We start from the raw sequence: 24,052 nt of genomic DNA, 5'->3' as shown, positions 1-24,052 counted from the left end.
TACTGTACCTTCCCATTTTGTACAAAATCCAAATCAACGGTCAGTTTTTTTAATATATCAGAAAAGTAGTAATCCAAGTTTCTTCCATGGTAAATATTTCCCTTATCATCCTGGGCAATAATACTTGTGCAAAACCTGCAAAACAAATTATACCTTGATTTCATATTTTCAAGTACCACACACTGACCACACATTTATAGCACCTTTTTCACTGGCAAATTTATGATCTTTATTTAAAGAGTAATCGTCATTTCATTTTTATATTTTTTTTATAGATTAATAGTACAGGCGAAAACAAGAAACTGTAATATATCTAATCAGAGAAAGATACTTCCTTATCAGCCTCCTCTCCTGCTTCTCCTCATCTTCACTAATTCTCAATTCCCTGCTCTGCTCAGATCTGTTTAATGAAGACTGGCTACCTGTTCACTTGAGGACCAAATAACATAGAAGAAGCTCAGTGCAGATTGTTACAACTCCTAACTCAATTTTAACTGCATAAATTCCAATGCCCCCTCTAGTGGTGACTGCACACAGCCAGCTTTGTAACAAATGGGAAGCAGAAGATTTATTAATGTATTTGCGACAGTTGTGTGGTGTGAATACATTGACAAATATGGTGTTTAGAATCAGTGCCACATTTATGAACATAGAAGTCAGATAAAGTGGGTGAGGCCAGGTGTGTCTTTTTTATTGCAATTTTTTTAATTGAGACTTTTTCTAAATAAAGAAAAAAAAATGCAAATTCACTTATACTAATCTTTTACTAGGTAACTGAGTGGGAAGTTTGGCACACACTAAGTTTTGGTTGATATATTGGTTCATACCAATAGGACTAAAAACCACCACACTGAATAATCAATATAAATAATCAAAGACCTTTATTAGTACACATCAATAACGTTAATAATTTTAAAATAAATCACAACAGCGGCATACATATACAGAAAAAAGGGAAGTTACATGGTCATGTAGTAAGTGGCTTCATATATCACATGGGCTTAATACATCATAATAAAGCCCCCAAACCTATCATCTAATCACATAAGGTACATATAAGCCAGTAAAGTGCATAGAAAGAAACCAGAAAGCTAGTATAAGGCAATAGGAAATAAAAGGCAGCCATGCATATAAACCACAAATGAAATCAAATATTACAAAGACAAAGCATAGCCCATAAGGAATGCAAAATACAGACCAGTGTGCCTCCAACCCTGATGTACATATACGTGATATATTGGTGGCCAGATCATTGGTGGCAGTGTGAATGTAGTGCTGCAAGGGAATACTTACCAAAAAGAAGGATCCAGCGCCAGTAGATTAGTGTCCTTCTCAGTGATGCCTCCTTCTTAATCTTCTAGGTGGACAATGACGTAGATGGCACAAGGCGCACTACAGAGGCCATCTGCCAGCGAGCCTGTGTAGTGTACTGCGCCTGAAGTGTACGGCACGGGTGCTCGAGACTTGGGGAGACATCAGGGCCAGGTGTGATGATATCTGCACTGCCTGTCAGTAAAAGTGATTGAGGCTTCGTCATGAATGGCTGTGAGCTATTCATCAATGACTGGAGCCTCTGGGGCTCATTTGCATACTATAAAACAGCACTTTTCTTGGAAATGCAAACCGAGAAATCTGTAAGTATGACACGTGTTTGTGCAGTGTATTTCTCAAAAAAATTACAAACCTTCAGTTCCTCTTTCCACCCTTAAAAGATGAATGTATACCAACTGATCCATATTATGAAACACTAAATAATCCATGACTGGGGATGCAAATGTCTTACTTTTTTTAAAATCATACTTTTACTAGCCAAATGTAGTATAAACAGAGCCTTGCTTTATTTCTGAGATGTTGAAACGAGTGTAGCAGAGTTCTATGGTTTCACATTCTTTCGAGAAATGAGATCTTTTACTTGCTTCCTCTTTCCTGTTTATTTTTAGTGTATTGCAGTGTGCCATCTCTTCTCAATAAGCTCAAGTTATGCAACTTTCTTAACTTCGGGCACAATCGTGGGCGCAATTGCATTGCAAAAAATGCTTTTCATGCTGAGCCCCAGATATTTTCTGCCCTTTCCACTTTGCAAGTCAACTCTTCCAGGCATGGCATTGTTCACATGTGTTGAATCTGATAGGAATTTCAGCATGGATTCCATACTGAAATCCACTAGTATTCAACATCCAATCCAAGAGAATGGGGCACTATATACCTCATTTACATGCTCTGGGGAAAAAAAAAATCTGTGCAGATTTTTGTAAATTTTGAAAAAAATTAATCTGCAAGAAGAATGAGCATGTTCATTCTAAATTAGCCATCCATGGATTAGCCTCATTGAATGGGGCTAATCCTTGTGCCCTGACACTCCCACTGACCAGTTGCAGACTTCTGCCACGGACCCTCTTGTACATACACATCAAATTTGACATGTGAGAATATACCTTCACAATAAGATGGTCAACACCTGTCCTCTCCTAGAACATCAATTGTCATATGGGAGAACGGGGCTGGATGACATACTACAGAGGAAGGTGGGCAGGTGGCAAAACAGAACTGGAGGGGAAAGAGGGGGATGTGGGGACCAGTCATACGCCAACACGTTCTGGAGGGAAAGGAAGCTGCTTGTGATGATGATGCATCACAGCTTCCTTTACAAAACAACTAAACTTCTGGAATCATGCGACTTTCCTCCATTGGGGTGATTAGGACATCTTTGGTCATGGAAACTACTCAGTAAATTATTAACTTTTATACTATAAGGGCAATGCTCATGTATTTTTTTGTGTCTCCTGACAACTCCTTTAACCCTTTCATTAACCCCTTAAGGACCAGGCTCATTTTCACCTTAAGGACCAGGCCATTTTTTGCAAATCTGACCAGTGTCACTTTAAGTGCTGATAACTTTAAAACGCTTTTACTTATACAGGCCATTCTGAGATTGTTTTTTCGCCACATATTGTACTTCATGACACTGGTAAAATAAAGTCAAAAAAATAATTTTTTTTGCATAATAAAATACCTAATTTACCAAAAATTTGGAAAAATTTGCAAATTTCAAAGTTTCAGTTTCTCTACTTCTGTAATACATAGTAATACCCCCAAAAATTGTGATGACTTAACATTCCCCATATGTCTACTTCATGTTTGAATTATTTTGGGAATGATATTTTATTTTTTGGGGATGTTACAAGGCTTAGAAGTTTAGAAGCAAATCTTGAAATTTTTCAGAAATTTACAAAAACCCAATTTTTAGGGACCACTACAGCTCTGAAGTCACTTTGCGAGGCTTACATAATAGAAACCGCCCAAAAATGACCCCATTCTATAAACTACACCCCTCAAGGTATTCAAAACTGATTTTACAAACTCCGTTAACCCTTTAGGTGTTGCACAAGAGTTATTGGCAAATGGGGATGAAATTTGAGAATTTCATTTTTTTGCCTAATTTTCCATTTTAACCCATTTTTTCCACTAACAAAGCAAGGGTTAACAGCCAAACAAGACTGTATCTTTATTGCCCTGACTCTGCCGTTTACAGAAACACCCCATATGTGGCCGTAAACTACTGTACGGCCACACAGCGGGGCGTAGAGTGAAAGGTGCGCCGTATGGTTTTTGGAAGCCAGATTTTGCTGGACAGTTTTTTTGACACCATGTCCCATTTGAAGCCCCCTGATGCACCCCTAGAGTAGAAACTCCATAAAAGTGAACCCATCTAAGAAACTACACCCCTCAAGGTATTCAAAACTGATTTTACAAACTTCGTTAACCCTTTAGGTGTTGCACAAGAGTTATTGGCAAATGGGGATGAAATTTGAGAATTTCATTTTTTTGCCTAATTTTCAATTTTAACCCATTTTTTCCACTAACAAAGCAAGGGTTAACAGCCAAACAAGACTGTATCTTTATTGCCCTGACTCTGCCATTTACAGAAACACCCAATATGTGGCCGTAAACTACTGTACGGCCACACAGCGGGGCGTAGAGTGAAAGGTGCGCCGTATGGTTTTTGGAAGCCAGATTTTGCTGGACAGTTTTTTTGACACCATGTCCCATTTGAAGCCCCCTGATGCACCCCTAGAGTAGAAACTCCATAAAAGTGACCCCATCTAAGAAACTACACCCCTCAAGGTATTCAAAACTGATTTTACAAACTTCGTTAACCCTTTAGGTGTTGCACAAGAGTTATTGGCAAATGGGGATGAAATTTGAGAATTTCATTTTTTTGCCTAATTTTCCATTTTAACCCATTTTTTCCACTAACAAAGCAAGGGTTAACAGCCAAACAAGACTGTATCTTTATTGCCCTGACTCTGCCGTTTACAGAAACACCCCATATGTGGCCGTAAACTACTGTACGGCCACACAGCGGGGCGTAGAGTGAAAGGTGCGCCGTATGGTTTTTGGAAGCCAGATTTTGCTGGACAGTTTTTTTGACACCATGTCCCATTTGAAGCCCCCCTGATGCACCCCTAGAGTAGAAACTCCATAAAAGTGACCCCATCTAAGAAACTACACCTCTCAAGGTATTCAAAACTGATTTTACAAACTTTGTTAACCCTTTAGGTGTTGCACAAGATTTAATGGAAAATAGAGATACAATTTCAAAATTTCACTTTTTTGGCAGATTTTCCATTTTAATATTTTTTTTCCAGTTACAAAGCAAGGGTTAACAGCCAAACAAAACTCATTATTTATGGCCCTGATTCTGTAGTTTACAGAAACACCCCATATGTGGTTGTAAACCACTGTACGGGCACACGGCAGGGCGCAGAAGGAAAGGAATGCCATACGGTTTTTGGAAGGCAGATTTTGCTGGACTGGTTTTATTGACACCATGTCCCATTTGAAGCCCCCCTGATGCACCCCTAGAGTAGAAACTCCAAAAAAGTGACCCCATTTTAGAAAGTACGGAATAGGGTGGCAGTATTGTTGGTACTAGTTCAGGGTAGATATGATTTTTGGTTGCTCTATATTACACTTTTTGTGCGGCAAGGTAACAAGAAATAGCTTTTTTGGCACGTTTTTTTTTTTGTTATTTACAACATTCATCTGACAGGTTAGATCATGTGGTAATTTTATAGAGCAGGTTGTCACGGACGCAGCGATACCCAATATGTATACAATTTTTATTTATTTATGTAAGTTTTATACAATAACTTCATTTTTAAAACCAAAAAATTGTTTAGTGTCTCCATAGTCTGAGAGCCATAGTTTTTTCAGTTTTTGGGCGATTATCTTGAGTAGGGTCTAATTTTTTGCGGGATGAGATGACAGTTTGATTGGCACTATTTTGGGGTGCATATGACTTTTTGATCGCTTGCTATTACACTTTTTGTGACGTAAGATGGCAAAAAATAGCTTTTTTTACACCGTTTTTTTTTTTTTTTTTACGGTGGTCACCTGAGGGGTTAGGTCATGTGATATTTATATAGAGTCGGTCGATACGGACGCGGCAATACCTAATATGTATACTTTATTTTTATTTATGTAGGTTTTACACAATGATTTTATTTTTGAAACAAAAAAAATTATGTTTTAGTGTTTCCATAGTCTAAGAGCCATAGTTTTTTCAGTTTTTGGGCGATTATCTTGAGTAGGGTCTCATTTTTTGCGGGATGAGATGACGGTTTGATTGGTACTATTTTGGCGTACATGCGACTTTTTTGATCACTTTTATTACCTTTTTTGGGAAGTAAGGTGGGCAAAATTTCAATTTTCTCATATTTTTATTTTTTTATTTTTATGGCGTTCACTGTGCGGGGAAAGTAACATGGCCGTTTTATAGATCAGGTCGTTACGGACGCGGCGATACCTAATATGTGTAGTTTATTTTATTTTTTTAATTTTAATTTTTATTCAGTGATAAATGTTTTTTTTTTTTATCTTAACTTTTTTCACTTATTCTTTTTATTTTTTGACCCAGACCCACTTGGTTCTTGAAGATCCAGTGGGTCTGATGTCTGTAAAATACAGTACAGAAACTATATAGGTTTCTGTACTGTATTTTACTTACACTGAACAGATCTATGCTTTCAGCACAGATCTGTTCAGCACCATGGACAGCAGGACGCCTGAGCAGGCGTCCTGTTGCCATGGGAACCTTCCCCGTCTGCTCAGTTATGGTCAGAACTTCGCAGACAGGGAAGGGTGAGGACGGGGCTTCGGGGGCTCTGGGCTCTCTCCCTCTCCATCGGGGGGCTGCAAAGGCACAGCAGCCCCCCGATCGGAGAGGGAGGGAGCTCCCTCTTACTGTTAACCTTTTCCATACAGCGGTCCGTACGGACCGCTGTATGGAAAGGGTTAAACGGCTGACATCGCATCAACGATGTCAGCCGTTTATACCAGGGTGCCAGCAATGTGCTGGCACCCTGGTATACCCACTGTACACCAACGATTACGCAATAGGAGGCGGGCGGGGGATCGCGATCCCGCCTGCCGCACCGCCCGCCTCCCGCAACGCCCCCACCGCCTGCGACACCCCCCCTGCACCACCCGCCGCCATCAAATCATGCAGGGGTGCAGGGGGGGGGGGGTGTACTATATTGATTTTAGGCACTCTAAACTTTCTGATCCCCGCGGTCAGGGACCGCGGGGATCAGAAACTGCAAAAAGCGCAGCAAACCGCAGGTCTGAATTGACCTGCGGTTTTCTGCGATCGTCGATGCGGGGGGGTCAAATGACCCCCCCCTGCATTGTTACAGGATGCCGGCTGAATGATTTCAGCCGGCATCCCGTTCCGATTAACCCCCGCGGCGCCGGCATCGCTATTTAAAGCCATGACGTACCGGTACGTCATGTGTCCTTAAGGACTCGGGAAACATGCCGTAACGGTACGTCATGTGTCCTTAAGGGGTTAACAGGTCCAAAAAAGGCCTGAATGTTGAGGCAACTTTTTGTGATTTTGTGCACATGGTGGTGAACCTAGCTTTTTTATTTGATTCACTACCAAAATAATTTGTAAAATTTTTATTTTTATTTTTTTTGCTTGACGGACTTTTTATTAGAATGTTTTTCACCCCTTTTTTTTAGGTTTAATTTGGAGGAAAAACGCTAGTTATTATTAAAAAGTAATTTTGTTTAATTATAGCTTTTTATTTCTTAAATATTAAAACTGACACAAAAATTAATTATTGCAATAAGTTCCCTATTTTCATATATAACATGTATGGGGCAACTATGGTGATGGTTTCTGTTAGCGACTGCATTTTTTATTTATTTTTTACATTTTATTTACTTATATTTTCTTTTGGGGGGGGGGGGGCAAAAAATAAAAATAAAAAACAACGCTGGGGATCTAGGAGGTCATTAAGGAGGACACGGATTTTTTTTTCACTCTTTCCACTGTCACTGGGTCATCCACTTTAGTACTCCTGTGAACAATATGTTCCAATAAAGTTGCTCAGAGAAAAGGATTTATAACAGTAGATACAGGATGAGCTCAAGTGCGTCCATGTAGGATCATGGTCCCTGTACTTCATTGAGATATCGAACTCTACAATGTATTAGCTTATACCTATTCAATTGTAAGACACTTATATGACACTTCTGATCATTCCACAATAAAAACACAGCCTATAAAGCCAGCCAATTGTAGTCAACTCCATAACTATTTGAGTTATACACTGAAGAGCCGAATGATGAATATTTAGCAGGATGGGGGCTAGTACTCTTTCGGCAGCCAGGTGTGGATTACCGCTGAGTGCCAGCCAGGCTGCACCTATTCTTACCTTGGTTTTAAGTAGAAAGTATAGGTGCAGACCAGCAATTAGCAGCAAATTGCGGATCCGCAAAAAAAACGGATGACGTTCCGTATGGCATCCGTTTTTTTGGGGGATCCATCGTAATAATGCCTATCCTTGTCCGCAAACTAGGAAAAAATAGGACATGCAACGGAATGGAGCAACGGAATGGACATACTGATGCGGACAGCACACGGTGTGCTGTCAGCGTTTTTTGCGGACCCATTGAAATGAATGGGTCCGCATCCTATCCGCAAAAAAAACGGATCGGACACGGAAACAAAATACAGTCGTGTGCATGAGGCCTTAGACTCACAGGTAACAGCACCCGTATGATAGCATTTTAAATATGTAAAATTTCAGATGCAAGAAAGTAGTCAGGGATTTATCATGCTTACACTCCAGAATTCTGGCTTCAAAAAGTCACAAAATAGGGCTTTTGCGACTTTCAGGCTGGTTTCACACGGGTGTTGCGGATTAGGTCCGGATGCGTTCAGTGAAACTCGCACCATTTTGCAAGCAAGTTCAGTCAGTTTTGTCTGCGATTGCGTTTAGTTGTTCAGTTTTTTCCGCGCGGGTGCAATGCATTTTGATGCGTTTTTCACGTGCGTGATAAAAAAACTGAATGTTTACAAACAACACCTCTTAGCAACCATCAGAGAAAAACGCATCACACTCCCACTTGCTTGCGGATGCAATGCGTTTTTCACGCAGCCCCATTCACTTCTATGGGTCCAGGGCTGCGTGAAAAATGCTGAATATAGAACATGCTGCGATTTTCACGCAACGCAGAACTGATGCGTGAAAAACAACGCTCATGTACACAGACCTATTGAAATGAATGGGTCAGGATTCAGTGCGGGTGCTATGCGTTCACGTCACGCATTGCACCCGCGCGGAAAACTCGCTCGTGTGAAAGGGACCTTAGCATTTTTAAACCACTCACTCCAGTTTTGCAACTTTTTGCATTTTTAAACCACTCACTCCAGTTTTGTAATGTGGGTGGAAAAGTAAGTGTAGTTAGCTATGTTAATGAGTTTTACTCAGATGTATAATTGAGACCTTTTTAAAAAGTCGTAAAAAAGTTGCATACTCTCTCCATGAGGTGTAATGATCAGCGAGGGAGATGTCTAAGTGCATCCCTCGTTCTTCACGATACCTCTGATGGTGAGGGTAGACTTTCCAGAGGGGTACACCAGGTGCTACTTCTGAGAAGGGCTGGAACATGAGGGAATGGAACCTGGGTGTTGACCCATGGACTGACCTCCAGATGGTACGGTACACCCAGAGGGCGCTGGGAGGCCAGAGGCTTATCAGGCAGTGGCAAGGCAACGTTAGAGTATAAGGTCTGAGGTCATGGCTGGCAGCAATATAGTGAGGTCCATAAAAGAGGTACAAGGTCAGAGCAGGTGGCAGACAGGCAGAGTCCTTTAAACAAGATTCATGGCCTGGAACACAATAATCGTAAGAATCACAAAAAGACCTTTGCTAAACAGAAACTAGACTAGGTTAGGAAACTAGGTTGCTCAGGCGCCTTCCTGTAGAAAGAGTCGCCTTTAAATACATCCTGCAGACCAGTCATAGGCTGGGGAAGATAGGGGGCATGCACATGCACATAAGGAGGAAAGACAAGCCTGCACACACCCTATATGCACACAAGCTCTGCTCAGAGCCATGCCAGTGGCAGGAGCGCAGACCACAGCTAAAAACCCTGCTGCCCGTGCCTGTCAGAATGGCATGCAGCAGTGGGAAGGAGTGAGGAGTGTGGCCTGGCGCCCATATTTGTGTTTGCGGAAAGAACTGCAGGCACAAGGAGCCGGGTTAACAGGTAGAGGGTGTAGTAGGAAAACTAGAGTAGCTTTTCTAGACAAAAGTGTTGGGTTTAAAAAACAAATTTATCAAACAATATGTGGCATTTGATAAATGTGGCATAAACTACGCCAACGCAAAACTGATTTCCAATATTACCCTCATGTTTTTAACCAGATATTTATCCACTTTTTTTTCTTAAAAAACAAAAACAAAAAACAAGCAGTGACATTGGAATTTGCACCATGTATTATCATGATGGCATATCTAATCTATCTCTTGCCCTTTATACTGACTCACATTGCTTTCCTATACTTTGGATACCTATTGGCTATATGGAAACTCATTATGTAAGCCTTTCTCTCCTCTATGCAGGTAAATCCAGTATCTGTATGTATGCTCCTCGTCATTAGACATGTCCTTTGTGTAAGTATCAGTGGTACAGCTACCAGATAAACAGGGTCATAAAGCTTTGCAGCTTCCATATAAATTGCACACACACACAGCAATGATCTCTCTGCTAAAAGCAGTTTGTAATCTCACAGAACCTGTTGTACAAAACACAGTGGAGAAAATATAAATGACCACACTCTGTGACCAATAACCTAACAATAACCTTCCTGACAACAGGTGTTTTGCTAGCGTAAGTACTTTAACCCTTTCAGGACCCTGCCATATATAACCTTAAAGGGGTTGTCCAGGTTCAGAGCTGAACCCGGACAAACCTCAATTTTCACCCGGCAGCCCCACTGACTTGAGCATCGGAGCAGTTCATGCTCCGATGCTCTCCTTTGCCCAGCACTAAATCGCGCATGGCAAAGGCATTTTCAGTAGCTCCGCTGACGAACCGTGCTCTCCATGGGGCTGCCAGGAAGCCTGGTGACGTAACCGGCACTGATGGGCAGGCTTTAGTGCTGCCCTAACCAATAAAACGGCTAGGGCAGCACTAAAGCACGCCCATCAGAGCCGGTGACGTCATCGAACACTTTCCCGGGCAGAAGCTTCCGCCCGGCAGTATGTTATTGTAAACAAAAGACCCCGTGCCCTGCGCGATCTAGCGCAAGGCCAGGGAGCGCATAGGAGCATGAGATGCTCCAATGTTAACATCAGGGGGGCTGCCTGGGTGAAAATATGGGTATGTCCGGGTTCAGCTCTGAACCTGGACAACCCCTCTAAAGGGTTTCTACCACCAGAAATACCGTTATGTAGCTGACTAACATTAGCGATGCGCTAATGTCAGCACTACATAACAGTATGTTTCTGACATTTATCCCTGCACCGGTTTTTGTAAAATAACCACTTTTATAATATGCTAATGAGCCTCTAGGTGCTATGTGGGCGTAAAATCAGCACCTAGAGGCTCCGTCCACTCACCCTTTATCCCGCCCAGGTCCCCTGTTCTGCCCGCCCCGCTCTTCTTGATTGATGTCACCGTTCCCTGCATCGCATAGAGGCTCATTAGCATATTATAAAAGTTGTTATTTTACAAAAACGGCTGCAGGGACAAATGTCAGAAACATCCCTAATGTCAGTCAGCTACATAACGGTATTTCTGGTGGTAGAAACCCTTTAAGGACAAGGCTGTTTTTTGGAAATTTGACATGTGTCACTTTACGTGGTAATATCTTTTGAACGCTTTTACTTACCCAAGCCCTTCTGACATTGTTTTCTCATGACACATTGTACTTCATGATAGTGGTATATTTAAGTCAATATATAACATTTTTATTTATATAAAAAAATCCAGCATTTACCAAAAATTCTGAAAAATTTGCAACTTTTCAACCTTCAATTTCTCTGCTTTTAAAACAGAAAGTGTTACCTCATAAAATAGTTATTACTTTACAGGAACTCTGCTACTGTTAACACTCGTAGAGGTAATAACGTAAAAAAAGAACCTTTAATATATATAATAAAATAGATTAAAATTACCCCTAAAGTGCACATTAAAAAAAATATTAAAAAAGATAATGACAGTCATATACACAAATTGATAACACCGATGATCTGACAATGATCACATAAAACCAATCAATGGCCATACATAGAGTATCCTTTAGAGTAAACTGTACAAAAACGCATGTGGAAGATCCTTTTTTGCGAGTAAACATATAAAAAAGGTGTCCAACCTCTAGAGATAGCGGTATATACTTCCACCTCATAGGAGCCACAATTGCTAGTGATGTTTTGCAACACTGTGTTGCAACAATGTGTCAGCGTTTGATATGGAGGTGTAATAGAGCAAATCACTCTTAGCAGTTCAGCAGCATCCGGTATGATAGATCGGATAGTCTCTATTTATCTAGGCTTCTGATCAAATACAGTTAATGCTATAATATGTATCTCATAAACTGGATTGTACTTTGTTGTTTAGAAGATAATTACTCATGTGCCCGGTTCATCCCAGTGCGAGATTCATATGCCCAGTTCATTAAGGGTTTAAGTCAAGTTAGCAGTCAGGTACTGATATATGCCTACAGTGGCGTCTCACGTGACATTTAGAGAGATATTTCTCTCACCCAGCATGGGTATCTGTAAAAAGAAACCCCAAAACACATGTGATACCACATGTATGACACTTTTTTGCAGCCTAGGTGGGCAAAGGGGCACAAATTCTAAAGAGCACCTTTAGGATTTCACAGGGCATTTTTTACACATTTGGATTTCAAACTACTTCTCACGCATTAGGGCCCCTAAAATGCCAAGGCAGTATAACTACCCCACAAGTGACCCCATTTTGGAAAGAAGACACCCTAAGGTATTCGCTGATGGGCATAGTGAGTTCATGGAAGTTTTTATTTTTTGTCACAAGTTAGTGGAATATGAGACTTTGTAAGAAAAAAAAAAAATATCTTTTTCCGCTAACTTGTGACAAAAAATAAAAACTTCTATGAACTCACTATGCCTATCAGCGAAGACCTTAGGGTGTCTTCTTTCCAAAATGGGGTCATTTGTGAGGTGTTTGTACTGCCCTGGCATTTGAGGGTCTCCGCAATCATTACATGTATGGCCAGCATTAGGAGTTTCTGCTATTCTCCTTAGGCCCCATGCACACGGCCGTGTTTCACGGCCGTGTGCGGGCCGTGGAACCGCGGCCGTGGATCCCGGGCCGTGGAACCGCGGCCTGGACCTGTGCTATGACGCCGTGCGCTCCCTGCTGCCGGCACAGTACAGTAATACACTGGTATAGATCATACCAGTGTATTACTGTATTGCGGCGGCAGCAGGGAGCGCATGGCGTCATAGCAACCAGTGACGCCGTGCGCTCCTGCTCTCAGGAGGGATCCAGGCCGCGGTTCCACGGCCCGCACACGGCCGTGAAACACGGCCGTGTGCATGGGGCCTTATATTGAGCATACAGGTAATGAGATGATTTTTTTTTCTGTTCAGCCTCTGGGCTGAAAGAAAAAATGGACGGCACAGATTTCTTCATTCGCATCGATCAATGTGGATGAAAAAATCTCTGCCCAAAAAAATAAATAAGGAGGGGAAAGGCGTCTGCCAGGACATAGGAGGTCCGCCTAACATCTATACCCACTTAGCTCGTATGCCCTGGCAAACCCAATTTCTCCATTCACATCAATCGATGTGGATGAATAAATCATTGCCGGGGTGTTTTTTTTTTTTGTTTTTTTTTTATATACAAAGTGTTTGCCAAAGCATATGAACACCACCGCCCCCTCAGCTTATAAGCCTCGGCAAACATCTCTTTTTTACTGCAGAGGAGAAATCTCGTCTTGCAGCACCGCATACACCGACTTTTGTGTAATCGGACAGCAGCGCAATGCTTCTGTCAGAATGCACATCAGTGCTGCAGCTGGTCGATCGGTTGGTCCACCTAGAAGGTTAAAAAAAAAAAAAAAACAGGCCGCAACGCAATAAATTTATTAACATGAACTTTATAATAACATTTGAACAGAACATTAACTTTTATGAACTTTGGAAACAGAACATTAACTTTTTTGCTTACCGGTGATTTTTTTGTTTTTGTTTTGCTTTTTTTACCTTTTATAGGACAAACCTCTCCTTCCCCATGGGACAATGTGCAAAGCGCAAATCGCCCAGAGATGTGGCGAAGTACATTATGCACTTTGTCCCAGGTGAAACATAGAAACATAGAATGTGTCGGCAGATAAGAACCATTTGGCCCATCTAGTCTGCCCAATATACTAAATACTATGGATAGCCCCTGGCCCTATCTTATTGTCACGGCCATGACCGTGACTCCTGAACCGCATGCGGTTGTCAGCGGTTTGGTTTGGTTGTCAATCACAGGTGAGGGCAGTGGTATTTGCCTCACCTGTGGTTGCCGCTGGCAACGGTATGTATGTGGCAGCTTGTTATGCTGTGCATGCGGTTGCACCTAGCAACCTTTCTGTTAGGTGTGTGTGTATGTGTGCACTAGGTGGTGTTGTCACTAAAGTGCAGGAAACGCAGGATGGTCTCAAATCGTGTCCTGGACATGGCAGCAGAGAACATGGGCATGTGATGAATTGGATTCGCGGACCAATATGAACGCAATTCATGCTTTTTTGTTAGGCCCATGTTCAGGAGAAGGCCCAGAAAAGTTTTATTTTCGGAAACTTGGACGGGAAAGACTGGTGTATAAAAGCTTCCCGGGTTGGCGGCTATAAATTGAGTGGCATATCGATTTGTTTCTGCCACCACTAAGTCCAACAGCTCCGAAGTCAAGAACAGCTCAAAAAACCCCAGTGCCGATCCGATCTGAGCTGTCTCAACCCGAACTCCAGACTGGGCGGTGAAAGGGGGAACTACTGGTGCGGCTGAAGTTGGGGGCTGCCAATCAGGGATTGCCAGCACCGCAGGGATACTAGGGGCTCTACGGGCCTGTCTGTGCGGTGGCTGCGACAGGGGAACTATTGCACGTGCCACTGTACCAGCTTTTAACTGCCCTTCTGGTGCTCGCCACTTCACCATGTTGTACGGCAGTGCTGGTACTAGGTCCACGATGGGCTGCGCTGCTGGTGTATGCCTCACCACGTAATCCGACAGCGCCAGCCCCAATCTGCTGCCCTTGAAGCGGATCCTGCGCAACCTGTGGTCTAGCAACACGGGGCCGGGTACGCCTGGTGGTATCAGGGACCTCAACCTCCTCGTCCGAACTTTGGGTCAGACTGCCGCTGCTTTCTACAGGTTCGTATTCTGACCTGCTGGATTCGTCAGATGAGGGTTCCCATTCCTCATCCGACTGGGTCAGAAGCCTGTAGGCCTCTTCAGAAGAATACCCCTTATTTGCCATTTGGACAACTAAATTTAGGGGGTATTCCCTGAGACTACCCAAGAAAAAAAGCAAGCTTGTCTTACAAATGGGAGGCTAGCGAAGTACCGGAGGCCGCTGCGATTGATAAAAAATATCAAAACTGATTTTTTTTTATCGCCGCAGCGCTTGTAAAGTGATTGTGCAGTGATCAAAAAAAATAAAAAATTATTGTCACTGCGGAGGGGCGGGCGTGGGTGAACGCACGTGTGGGCGACCGATCAGGCCCGATCGGGCAAACACTGCATTTTGGGTGGAGGGCGAGCTAAGGTGACACTAATACTATTAGGCCCCTTTCACACGAGCGAGTATTCCGCGCGGGTGCGATGCGTGAGTTGAACGCATTGCACCCGCACTGAATCCTGACCCATTCATTTCTATGGGGCTGTTCACATGAGCGGTGATTTTCACGCATCACTTATGCGTTGCGTGAAAATCGCAGCATGCTCCTCTTTGTGCGTTGCAGTGCGATAATCCACACAACGCAGGCCCCATAGAAGTGAATGGGGTTGCGTGAAAATTGCAAGCATCCGCAAGCAAATGCGGATGCGGTGCGATTTTCAGGCATGGGTTCTAGGTGACAGTCTATTCACTATATTATTTTCCCTTATAACATGGTTATAAGGGAAAATAATAGCATTCTGACTACAGAATGCATAGTATAATAGTGCTGGAAGGGTTAAAAAAATAAAACTTATCCTCTTGATCGCGTAGTTCCCGGTCTCTTCTTTAATGATGAGCTGTGGGCTAAAGGACCTGTGGTGATGTCAGATCACATGCTCCATCACCATGGTGATGGACCATGTGATTGGAGCATGTGATCTGACGTCACCACAGGTCATTTAGCCCACAGCTAGCAAAGAACAGACCGGGAACTACGCGATCAAGAGGATAAGGTGAGTTAACTTTTTTATTTTTTTAACCCTTCCAGCACTATTATACTATGCATTCTGTAGTCAGAATGCTATTATTTTCCCTTATAACCATGTTATAAGGGAAAATAATACAATCTTCAGAACATCAATCCCAAGCCCGAACTTCTGTGAAGAAGTTCGGGTTTGGGTACCAAACATGCGCGATTTTTCTCACGCGAGTGCAAAACGCATTACAATGTTTTGCAATCGCGCATTTTCCCGCAACGCACCCGCCTCTTATCCGGGCAAAAAACATGACGCCTTATAGATCTGACTGTGATCAGTTCTGATATAAAGAACAATATAAAGAAGTCCGGCAGCACTCCTATCTCCAATATTGCTTGAAAAAGACCGGGAACGGTCGAAACGTCGCATTCTCTTGCTGTCTACTATGGAATAAATCCACACTTTTTTGCTACAAACTGACGAGTGCTGCGGACTTTTTCGTATTGCTATGTGATCAGTTCTGATCACTTACAGATACTATAAAAGTACCATGCTGATTAGCGATACGCTAATCAGCGAATCAGTGACTGCGGTGCGGTGGGCTGGGCGCTAACTGACGCTAACTACCTACCAAAGGGGCCTAAACTATCCTAAACCTAACAGTCAATACTAGTGAAAAAAGTGACAGTTTACACTGATCACTTTTTTCCCTTTCACTAGGTGATTGACAGGGGTGATCAAGGGGTTAATTGGGGTGATGGGGGGTGATCTGGGGGCTAAGTGTGCTGTTTGGTGTACTCACTGTGAACTGTGCTCCTCTGCTGGAACCAACCGACGAAAAGGACCAGCAGAGGAGCACAGAAGCCATTTAAGACCTTATATTTATAAATATAAGGTGTTAAATGGCTTCTGTTTTGTTTTTCTGAAAATCACCAGCCTGCCAGCGATGATCATTGGCTGGCAGGCTGGTGACGAAATAGTCCTTGAACTTTTGCCGGCCCGCAATGCGCATGTGCGGGCCGGCTCTGCCCGCAATCCCGCGTCTCGCGAGAGGACGCACCGGCGTGTCCAGGAGGAATAACAGGGCCGCCGCAAAGACGCGATCCTGCGTGGCGGTGGTCCTGTAGTGGTTAAAGGGGTTGTCTGGCTTCAGAAAACAGCATTTATTATGTAGAGAAAGTTAATACAAGGCACTTACTAATAATGTATTGTGATTGTCCATATTGCTTCCTTTGCTGGCTGGATTCATTTTCCATCACATTATACACTGCTCGTTTCCATGGTTACAGATCACCCTGCAATCCTTCAGAGGTGGTTGTGTTTGCACACTATAGGAAAAAGCACCAGCCTCTCTGGTAGCCGGGATTGTGGGAGCACACATAGGTTGGTGCTGTTTCCTGTAGTGTGCAAGCGCGACCACCGCAGATGGATTGCAGGGTGGTCGCAACTATGGAAACGAGCAATATATATTCTAATGGAAAAATTAATCCAGCCAGCAAAGGAGGCAAAATGAATAATAACAATACGTTAGTAAGTGCCTTATATTAACTTTCTTTACATGATAAGTGAAAGAAATGAATATGTTTTGTATAAAAAGATTCCTCAAAAGCCGTACACGCCATCTCCATCCCCTGGACACTATCTAAATGATCCAGACTCTGGTTATTCCACATATCTGCAATGATTAACAGTAAAATTATCAGGCTTTTTCAGTTCTTTCCAGTCCAACTGGGCAAGTTCATGCAGATGGAGTAGGGGTCCGAAGAGCGGAGTCGAGTGCTCCAACACAGGTCACATATTCTGAAGGTCAAGATAATGTCCAATGCGATATTCAGACGTAGATGAGTGACCCAGGAGCGTAAATATTGTAACTGACCAGCTAAATATTATAAGTAATAATCAGGGACGGCCATACCGAACTGACATTTTGGGTGCTGCCAAGGCCAATTTTGGGCGCTGCCAAGGCCATTTTCAAATAAAGGATCTAGTAAGTGAATCTAATTCTCTGAACACGTGCTTTGGAATTGGTTCTGCCAGATGTTGGAATAGATATAGGCATTAAGGGAGACTAATCCGATTGATCAAGTTAATATGGCTTGCCAAAGAGAGTGGTAATGATTTCCAAATGTTGAACTTGTCACAAACATGTGCAATGAGAGGGTGAATAGTGTCTTGGAGCTTTTGGGAATGTAACTTTGTAATGACAATACTGAGGTGAGATGGGCCAGCCCACCACCCTCCGCTTACTGGCAAGTAAACTGATTTATCCCAGTTCACCAGTAGTCCCAAATAGGTGCCAAAGTCATTAGTGACTTCTATAGCATGAGACGATGATAGATCTGGGGAGGATAAGAATTGGTATGATATTGTCTGCATACAGACCAAATGTGATCCTCCCTATCTCCAACATAGATATGCAGTACCCCAGAATAGGGTACTTGCAAATTCATTCTTGTTGTATAATGTTCTGATGTATTGCAACCCACATAGCTCTGTATGGATCAGTCAGGGTTAACAATCCTGAGTCCGCCCCTGTAGGAATCTAGTTGTGGGACCTAGGCTACTTTCACACTCACGTTTGGTGCGGATCCGTCATGGATCTGTACAAATGCATCCGTTCAGATAATACAACCGCATGGATCCGTTCAGAACGGATCCGTTTGTATTATCTTTAACATAGCCAAGACGGATCCGTCTTGAACACCATTGAAAGTCAATGGAGGACGGATCCGTTTTCTATTGTGCCAGATTGTGTCATAAAAAACTGATCCGTCCCTATTGACTTTGTGTGTCAGGATGGATCCGTTTGGCTTAGTTTTGTCAGACAGACACCAAAACGCTTCAAGCGCAATGGAGGCGGAACGGAGCCAAACTGAAGCATTCTGAGCGGATCCTTTTCCCTTCAAAATGCATTAACGGCAAAACTGATCCGTTTTGGACCGCTTGTGAGAGCACTGAACGGATCTCACAAATGCAGAGCCAAAATGCCAGTGTGAAAGTAGCTTTGTGCTAATGGAGGAAGTGAGAAGAAGCTAATGTACTCACTCCTTGGAGCTTTGCATCAAGAATGCCATCTCTACTTTACAGTACTCCGGGAAGGAGAGAGAAAAAAAATACAGGGAGGCCCAGAATCTGCAGGCCCAGAGTCTGTTTAAGGCTGATAAAGACTTTACAGCACTGAGAAGGACATTGCTAATACACCCTTCTACACTTTGACATGGTCCTGGCTAGCCGTATCTTAATTCTGTACCCCTCAGCCCGGGGATTACAGACAAGATTGCAAGAACCTTTTTGCCAGCCTTAGGCTCCATTCACAGGTCAGCAATTCTGTCCCGCATTTTGCGGAACGGAATTGCGAGCCCATTCATTTCTATGGGTCCACACTATGTGCTGTCCGGATCTGGAAATGCGGATCCACACTTCCGGGTCCGCAATTCCGTTCCCGAAAAAATAGAACATGTCCTATTCTTGTCCGCAATTGCACACAAGATTAGGCATTTTCTATTATAGTGCTGGCAATGTGCAGTCCGCAAAATGTGTGAATGGACCTTTAGGCTACTTTCACACTAGTGTTTTTACTGGATCCGGCTGGGTTCAGAAAAAACGCTTCCGTTACTGATAATACAACTATCTGCATCTGTTATGAACAGATCCGGTTGTATTATCTTTAACATACCCAAGACGGATCCGTCATGAACTGTATTGAAAGTCAATGGGGAACAGATCTGTTTTCTATTGTGTCAGAGTTAAACAGCGGTTTTCTTTCTGTCATGGGATGCGGAGCAAAACGGATCCGTCATGACCCACAATGCAAGTCAATGAGGACAGATCCGTTTTACTCTGCTTCCCATCACAGAAAGAAAACGGCAGCTTGCTGCGGTTTGCTCTCCGGTATGACAATGGAACGGAATGCATTGTGGAGCATTCCGCTCTGTTCAGTTACGTTTTGTCCTCATTGACAATGGATGGAGACAAACGGAAGCGTTTTTTTTTCCTGTATTGTCATCCTGTGACGAATCTCAATACCGGAAAATATTAACGCTAGTGTGAAAGTAGCCTTAGATTCTGCAGAGGGAAAGATACTTTGTTGAGTTAAAGTAGTATTTGTTTATATCCATACATCGCTGTTTGATACTGCTGGATGTACTACAAATCCCATTCTGCACCAACTTAAGAACAGCTTGTTTGTATGTGATGAAGTCTTCCTTGCGGGTTTTCTTACAACCTTGTTCTGTAACTCTGCAAGCAGCAGTGTCAGCATCATGAAAGGGAGATATGGTGGACTGAGTCAGAGAATGTGTGTGCTAGTTCATGGACTGGAGGGGCAGCTGTAGATATAGTGGTTGAGAATGCAAGATTGCGGTCAGAGAGGGAGAAAGGAGAGTTTGAGAGATTAGATAAGGAGCAGAGGCGGGTGAAAACAAGGTCTAGTGTGTCCATCTCTGTGGCTGGTTGTGGAGGACCATAGTGTGAGGCCAAAGGAGGAGTAAGAAATAAGAGTTTGGAGGCATGTGTCAATAGGGATTTTGAAATCACCCATGATGATTGTGGGGATGTCAGCTGAGAGGAAGTGTATTAAAATGATCAAAAAAGACAGTAGACAGCTTTTTTAAACAAAAAAAAAAATGATGGTTTAGTGTCATATTCTGAGCCATATTTTTTTTTTTTTTGGGCGATTGTCTCAGGTAGGGGCTAATTTTTTGTGGGATGAGGTGACGGTTAGATTGGTACTATTTTGGTGGGCAAACGCCTTTTTGATCGCTTGCTGTTGTACTTTTTGTGATGTAAGGTGACAAAAAAATTGTTTATTTAGCACAGTTTTTATTTTTTACGGTGTTCATCTGAGGGGTTAGGTCATGTGATATGTTTATAGAGCCGGTCGATACAGACGTGGCGATACCTAATATGTATACTTTTTTTTCCCCCCTATTTTTTAACTTTATTTGGGGAAAATGACGTTATTGTTTATTTTTACTTGAAACTTTAAATTTTTGGGGGGGAAAACTTTTTTTTTTTTGTCCCGCTTTGGGACTTGAACTTTTAATCCTTTACAATGCATTCCAATACTTCTGTATTGGAATGCATTGGCTGTATGAGTAATACAATGAGTATTACTCATACAGCTTCCGGCCTGTGAGATCCAGGGGGCTGGATCTCACAGGCTCGTCACCGGAAGGCAGCGCAATGCCTTCCTTAGGCATCACGCTGCCTTCCATGGATCTCACAGGCTCGTCACCGGAAGGCAGCGCAATGCCTTCCTTAGGCATCGCGCTGCCTTCCATGCCATCGGGTCCCCCCTACAGCCGCTTGGGGACCCGATGGCACCGCCACATGCAGCCGCAAACCGCAGGTCTGAATTGAACTGCGGTTTGCGGCGATCGCCGACACAGGGGGGTCATGGCCCCCCCCCCCCCGCGGATTTAGCCAAGGTGCCTGCTCAATGATTTGAGCATGCACCGGGTTCCGATCACCGCCGCAATACACATGACGTACCAGTACGTCATGGGTCCTTAAGGACTCGGGAACCATGCCGTACCGTTACGTCATAAGTCCTTAAGGGGTTAAAGGGTAACTGTCATATATTTTTTATTTTTATTTGCTAGTTTATTAGAGCTAGGCATGTATACCTGAGTTAGTCTGTCAATGATTGTCAAAAGATCTGTAATTACCTTATAATACCAGCTTTAATGTCCTCTGTCCCTTTCCACTGCTTCCTTAAAAGACCGTTTCTATGGCTCATCTGTCTCCGGCTAGGATGACAGAGGGACGGTCCTTCACACTGCATGCCTGCATTAGGCTTCAGAGTGAGGAGGCGTGTCTCTCAGTAATCCAATCTGATTGGCTGGCAGGAAGCTGCTGGCTACAGCAAGTTTGTATGTGACCTGAGGTAATGCAGTTTTGGCCTCAGAGAACTGGCAAAGGAGCAATCTTGAGAAGATCCTAATAATGTAGGATTCAAAACAGCCGTAACTAAGGGGAAAACTGAACGAAAATAGTGGTAAGTGAAGAAACTAAACATTGCTTTATGCATAATGCTGCTGCAGCAGTAACATATGCTAAAATTGGGTTGTTGATGAAAATATGACAGTTATCCTTTAAATGGCAAGGAGCCCAGATAAACTTCCTTTCTATGGACCGTTTATGATCAGCTCCTGTAACTGTATTTACGATGTCCCGAGTCCATTTCTTTACAATGAATTGACATGTTCCAGCATATTCATCTAGGCCCAATGGTCACCCCCACAGAGGACAAGCTATACAGCCAAAATGTCATTGAGAGAACCTGCTTCTGGCTCAGATCCATCCTCTTGACTAGGGCAGTAGCCAGGAACACCGACTGTCAATCTGAACACACGTTAAAATAATAACAGTGAAAAGATAATTGTAATGCACTAATAATGTCCGGCTTCTGCATCACGATATTAACAAGTATAGCAATCATAAGTGTAAGATATTACTAGTCCTATGATACCATCAGGTATGAAATGTGTAAAGGGACTTACGCTGTAGCTTCATAGCATAGGTTTAAGGCCACTACATCGCCAACATTAACTCCAAGTGTCCTGGCAATTCCCTTTATCTCTCCGGCATATGGCTCACGAACAAGAAAATACAGTTCCACCTCTGCCAGGGGACGGATGATAGCATGTACCCATTTAGGTAACGTTGCACTGTAAAATAGAAATAACGTTGTTATTTTGCACACTTCAGGACAGATAATGCAAATGATAGTCATGCCTGCCTGCACTCCAGTTTAACATGGCAGCCATCGGGGCAGTACAGTTGTATGGCAGTATGGCACAGTTTCACAGTATATCACAGTGCAATATTCTCTCAATAGCAGTGTATGGACAGTAAGAATGATGGTGGTTATAGTACTCCTCTTTCTCGCTAAAGAACACTTTGCAGTCTCTCGGCAGAACCATGGGCATGCAACAAAGTTCTTACTAAGTCCTTCTGCAGTTCCAGGACTGAGGGGTACAGAAATGCAAACGGGGTGGCCAATCCGTCTCCGAGCATGGACGCTGCCTAAGCAATGATCCTTCCACAGCAGCAAAGCCTTTCTGCCTCGAACGAGCACAACACCTCCTGTATGAAGCTTCGGGGGACTTTAGTAGTAGGGTTACTTCCATGGCATTTTTAGGCTCAGAGATTAGGATTCTCGGAACTTAGGCCTAGCTGTGCAGGAGATGTAACATGTCTTCTTCCTGGTACTGCTCAAACTGGACTCTCTAAACCAGGCATGTCCAAACTGCGGCCCTCCAGCTGTTGCAAAACTACAACTCCCAGCATGCCCTAATAGCTGTAAGCTATCCAGGCATGCTGGGAGTTATAGTTTTGCAACAGCTGGAGGGCCGCAGTTTGGACATGCCTGCTCTAAACACTTACTAGCCAGGGGGCAGACCTGGTCCATCCTTTGACAACATAACACAATATACCAAGATGTTAACCATTTGTTGTCCATACTGTGCCATTAAGTGCACGTACATAACAAAGCACAACATTTAAAAGGGTTTTCTAAGATTTTAATACTGATGAACTATCCTCTGGACAAGTCATCAGTATCCGATCAGTGGGGGTCTGACCACGGCCGATCAGCTGTTTAACCGCCTCCGGACCGCAAGATCGCGGTCCGGAGGCGGCTGTCCCAGGCAGAGTGACGCATCTATGCGTCATCTTGCGAGACGCGAGACTTCCTGATCGGAAGGTAAGAGAGTGGATCTACAGCCTGCCAGCGGCGATCGTTCGCTGGCAGGCTGTAGATGCAATTTTTTTAACCCCTAACAGGTATATTAGACGCTGTTTTGATAACAGCATCTAATATACCTGCTACCTGGTCCTCTGGTGGTCCCTTTTGCTTGGATCGACCACCAGAGGACACAGGCAGCTCTGTAATAAGTAGCACCAAACACCACACTACACCCCCCCCCTGTCACTTATTAACCCCTTATTAACCCCTGATCACCCCATATAGACTCCCTGATCACCCCCCTGTCATTGATCACCCCCCTGTAAGGCTCCATTCAGACGTCCGTATGTGTTTTACGGATCCATGGATCGGATCCGCAAAACACATACGGACGTCTGAATGGAGCCTTACAGGGGGGTAATCAATGACAGGGGGGTGCTCACCCCATATAGACTCCCTGATCACCCCCTGTCATTGACCATCCCCCTGTAAGGCTCCATTCAGACGTCCGTATGTGTTTTACGGATCCATGGATCGGATCCGCAAAACACATACGGACGTCTGAATGGAACCTTACAGGGGGGTAATCAATGACAGGGGGGTGCTCACCCCATATAGACTCCCTGATCACCCCCTGTAAGGCTCCATTCAGACGTCCGTATGTGTTTTACGGATCCAT

The 24,052-nt window shown here is 43.4% G+C and overlaps 1 protein-coding gene across 1 annotated transcript in view; it reads right to left on the bottom strand.

The window, feature by feature from the left end:
- Positions 1-24,052, bottom strand: part of NAAA (N-acylethanolamine acid amidase) — a 69,957-nt gene that overhangs the window by 29,008 nt on the left and 16,897 nt on the right. Inside the window, exons 2-3 of the mRNA XM_044303584.1 lie at positions 22,187-22,354; positions 9-135 (exon numbers count right to left, since the gene is read on the bottom strand). Coding sequence (XP_044159519.1) covers positions 9-135; positions 22,187-22,354 — 295 coding nt within the window. The remainder of the gene's footprint in view (positions 1-8; positions 136-22,186; positions 22,355-24,052) is intronic.

Source organism: Bufo gargarizans, chromosome 1 (assembly GCF_014858855.1).
Source record: "Bufo gargarizans isolate SCDJY-AF-19 chromosome 1, ASM1485885v1, whole genome shotgun sequence".
NCBI classification, from domain to species: Eukaryota; Metazoa; Chordata; class Amphibia; order Anura; family Bufonidae; genus Bufo; species Bufo gargarizans.
This window is presented reverse-complemented; position numbering and strand designations above follow the sequence as displayed.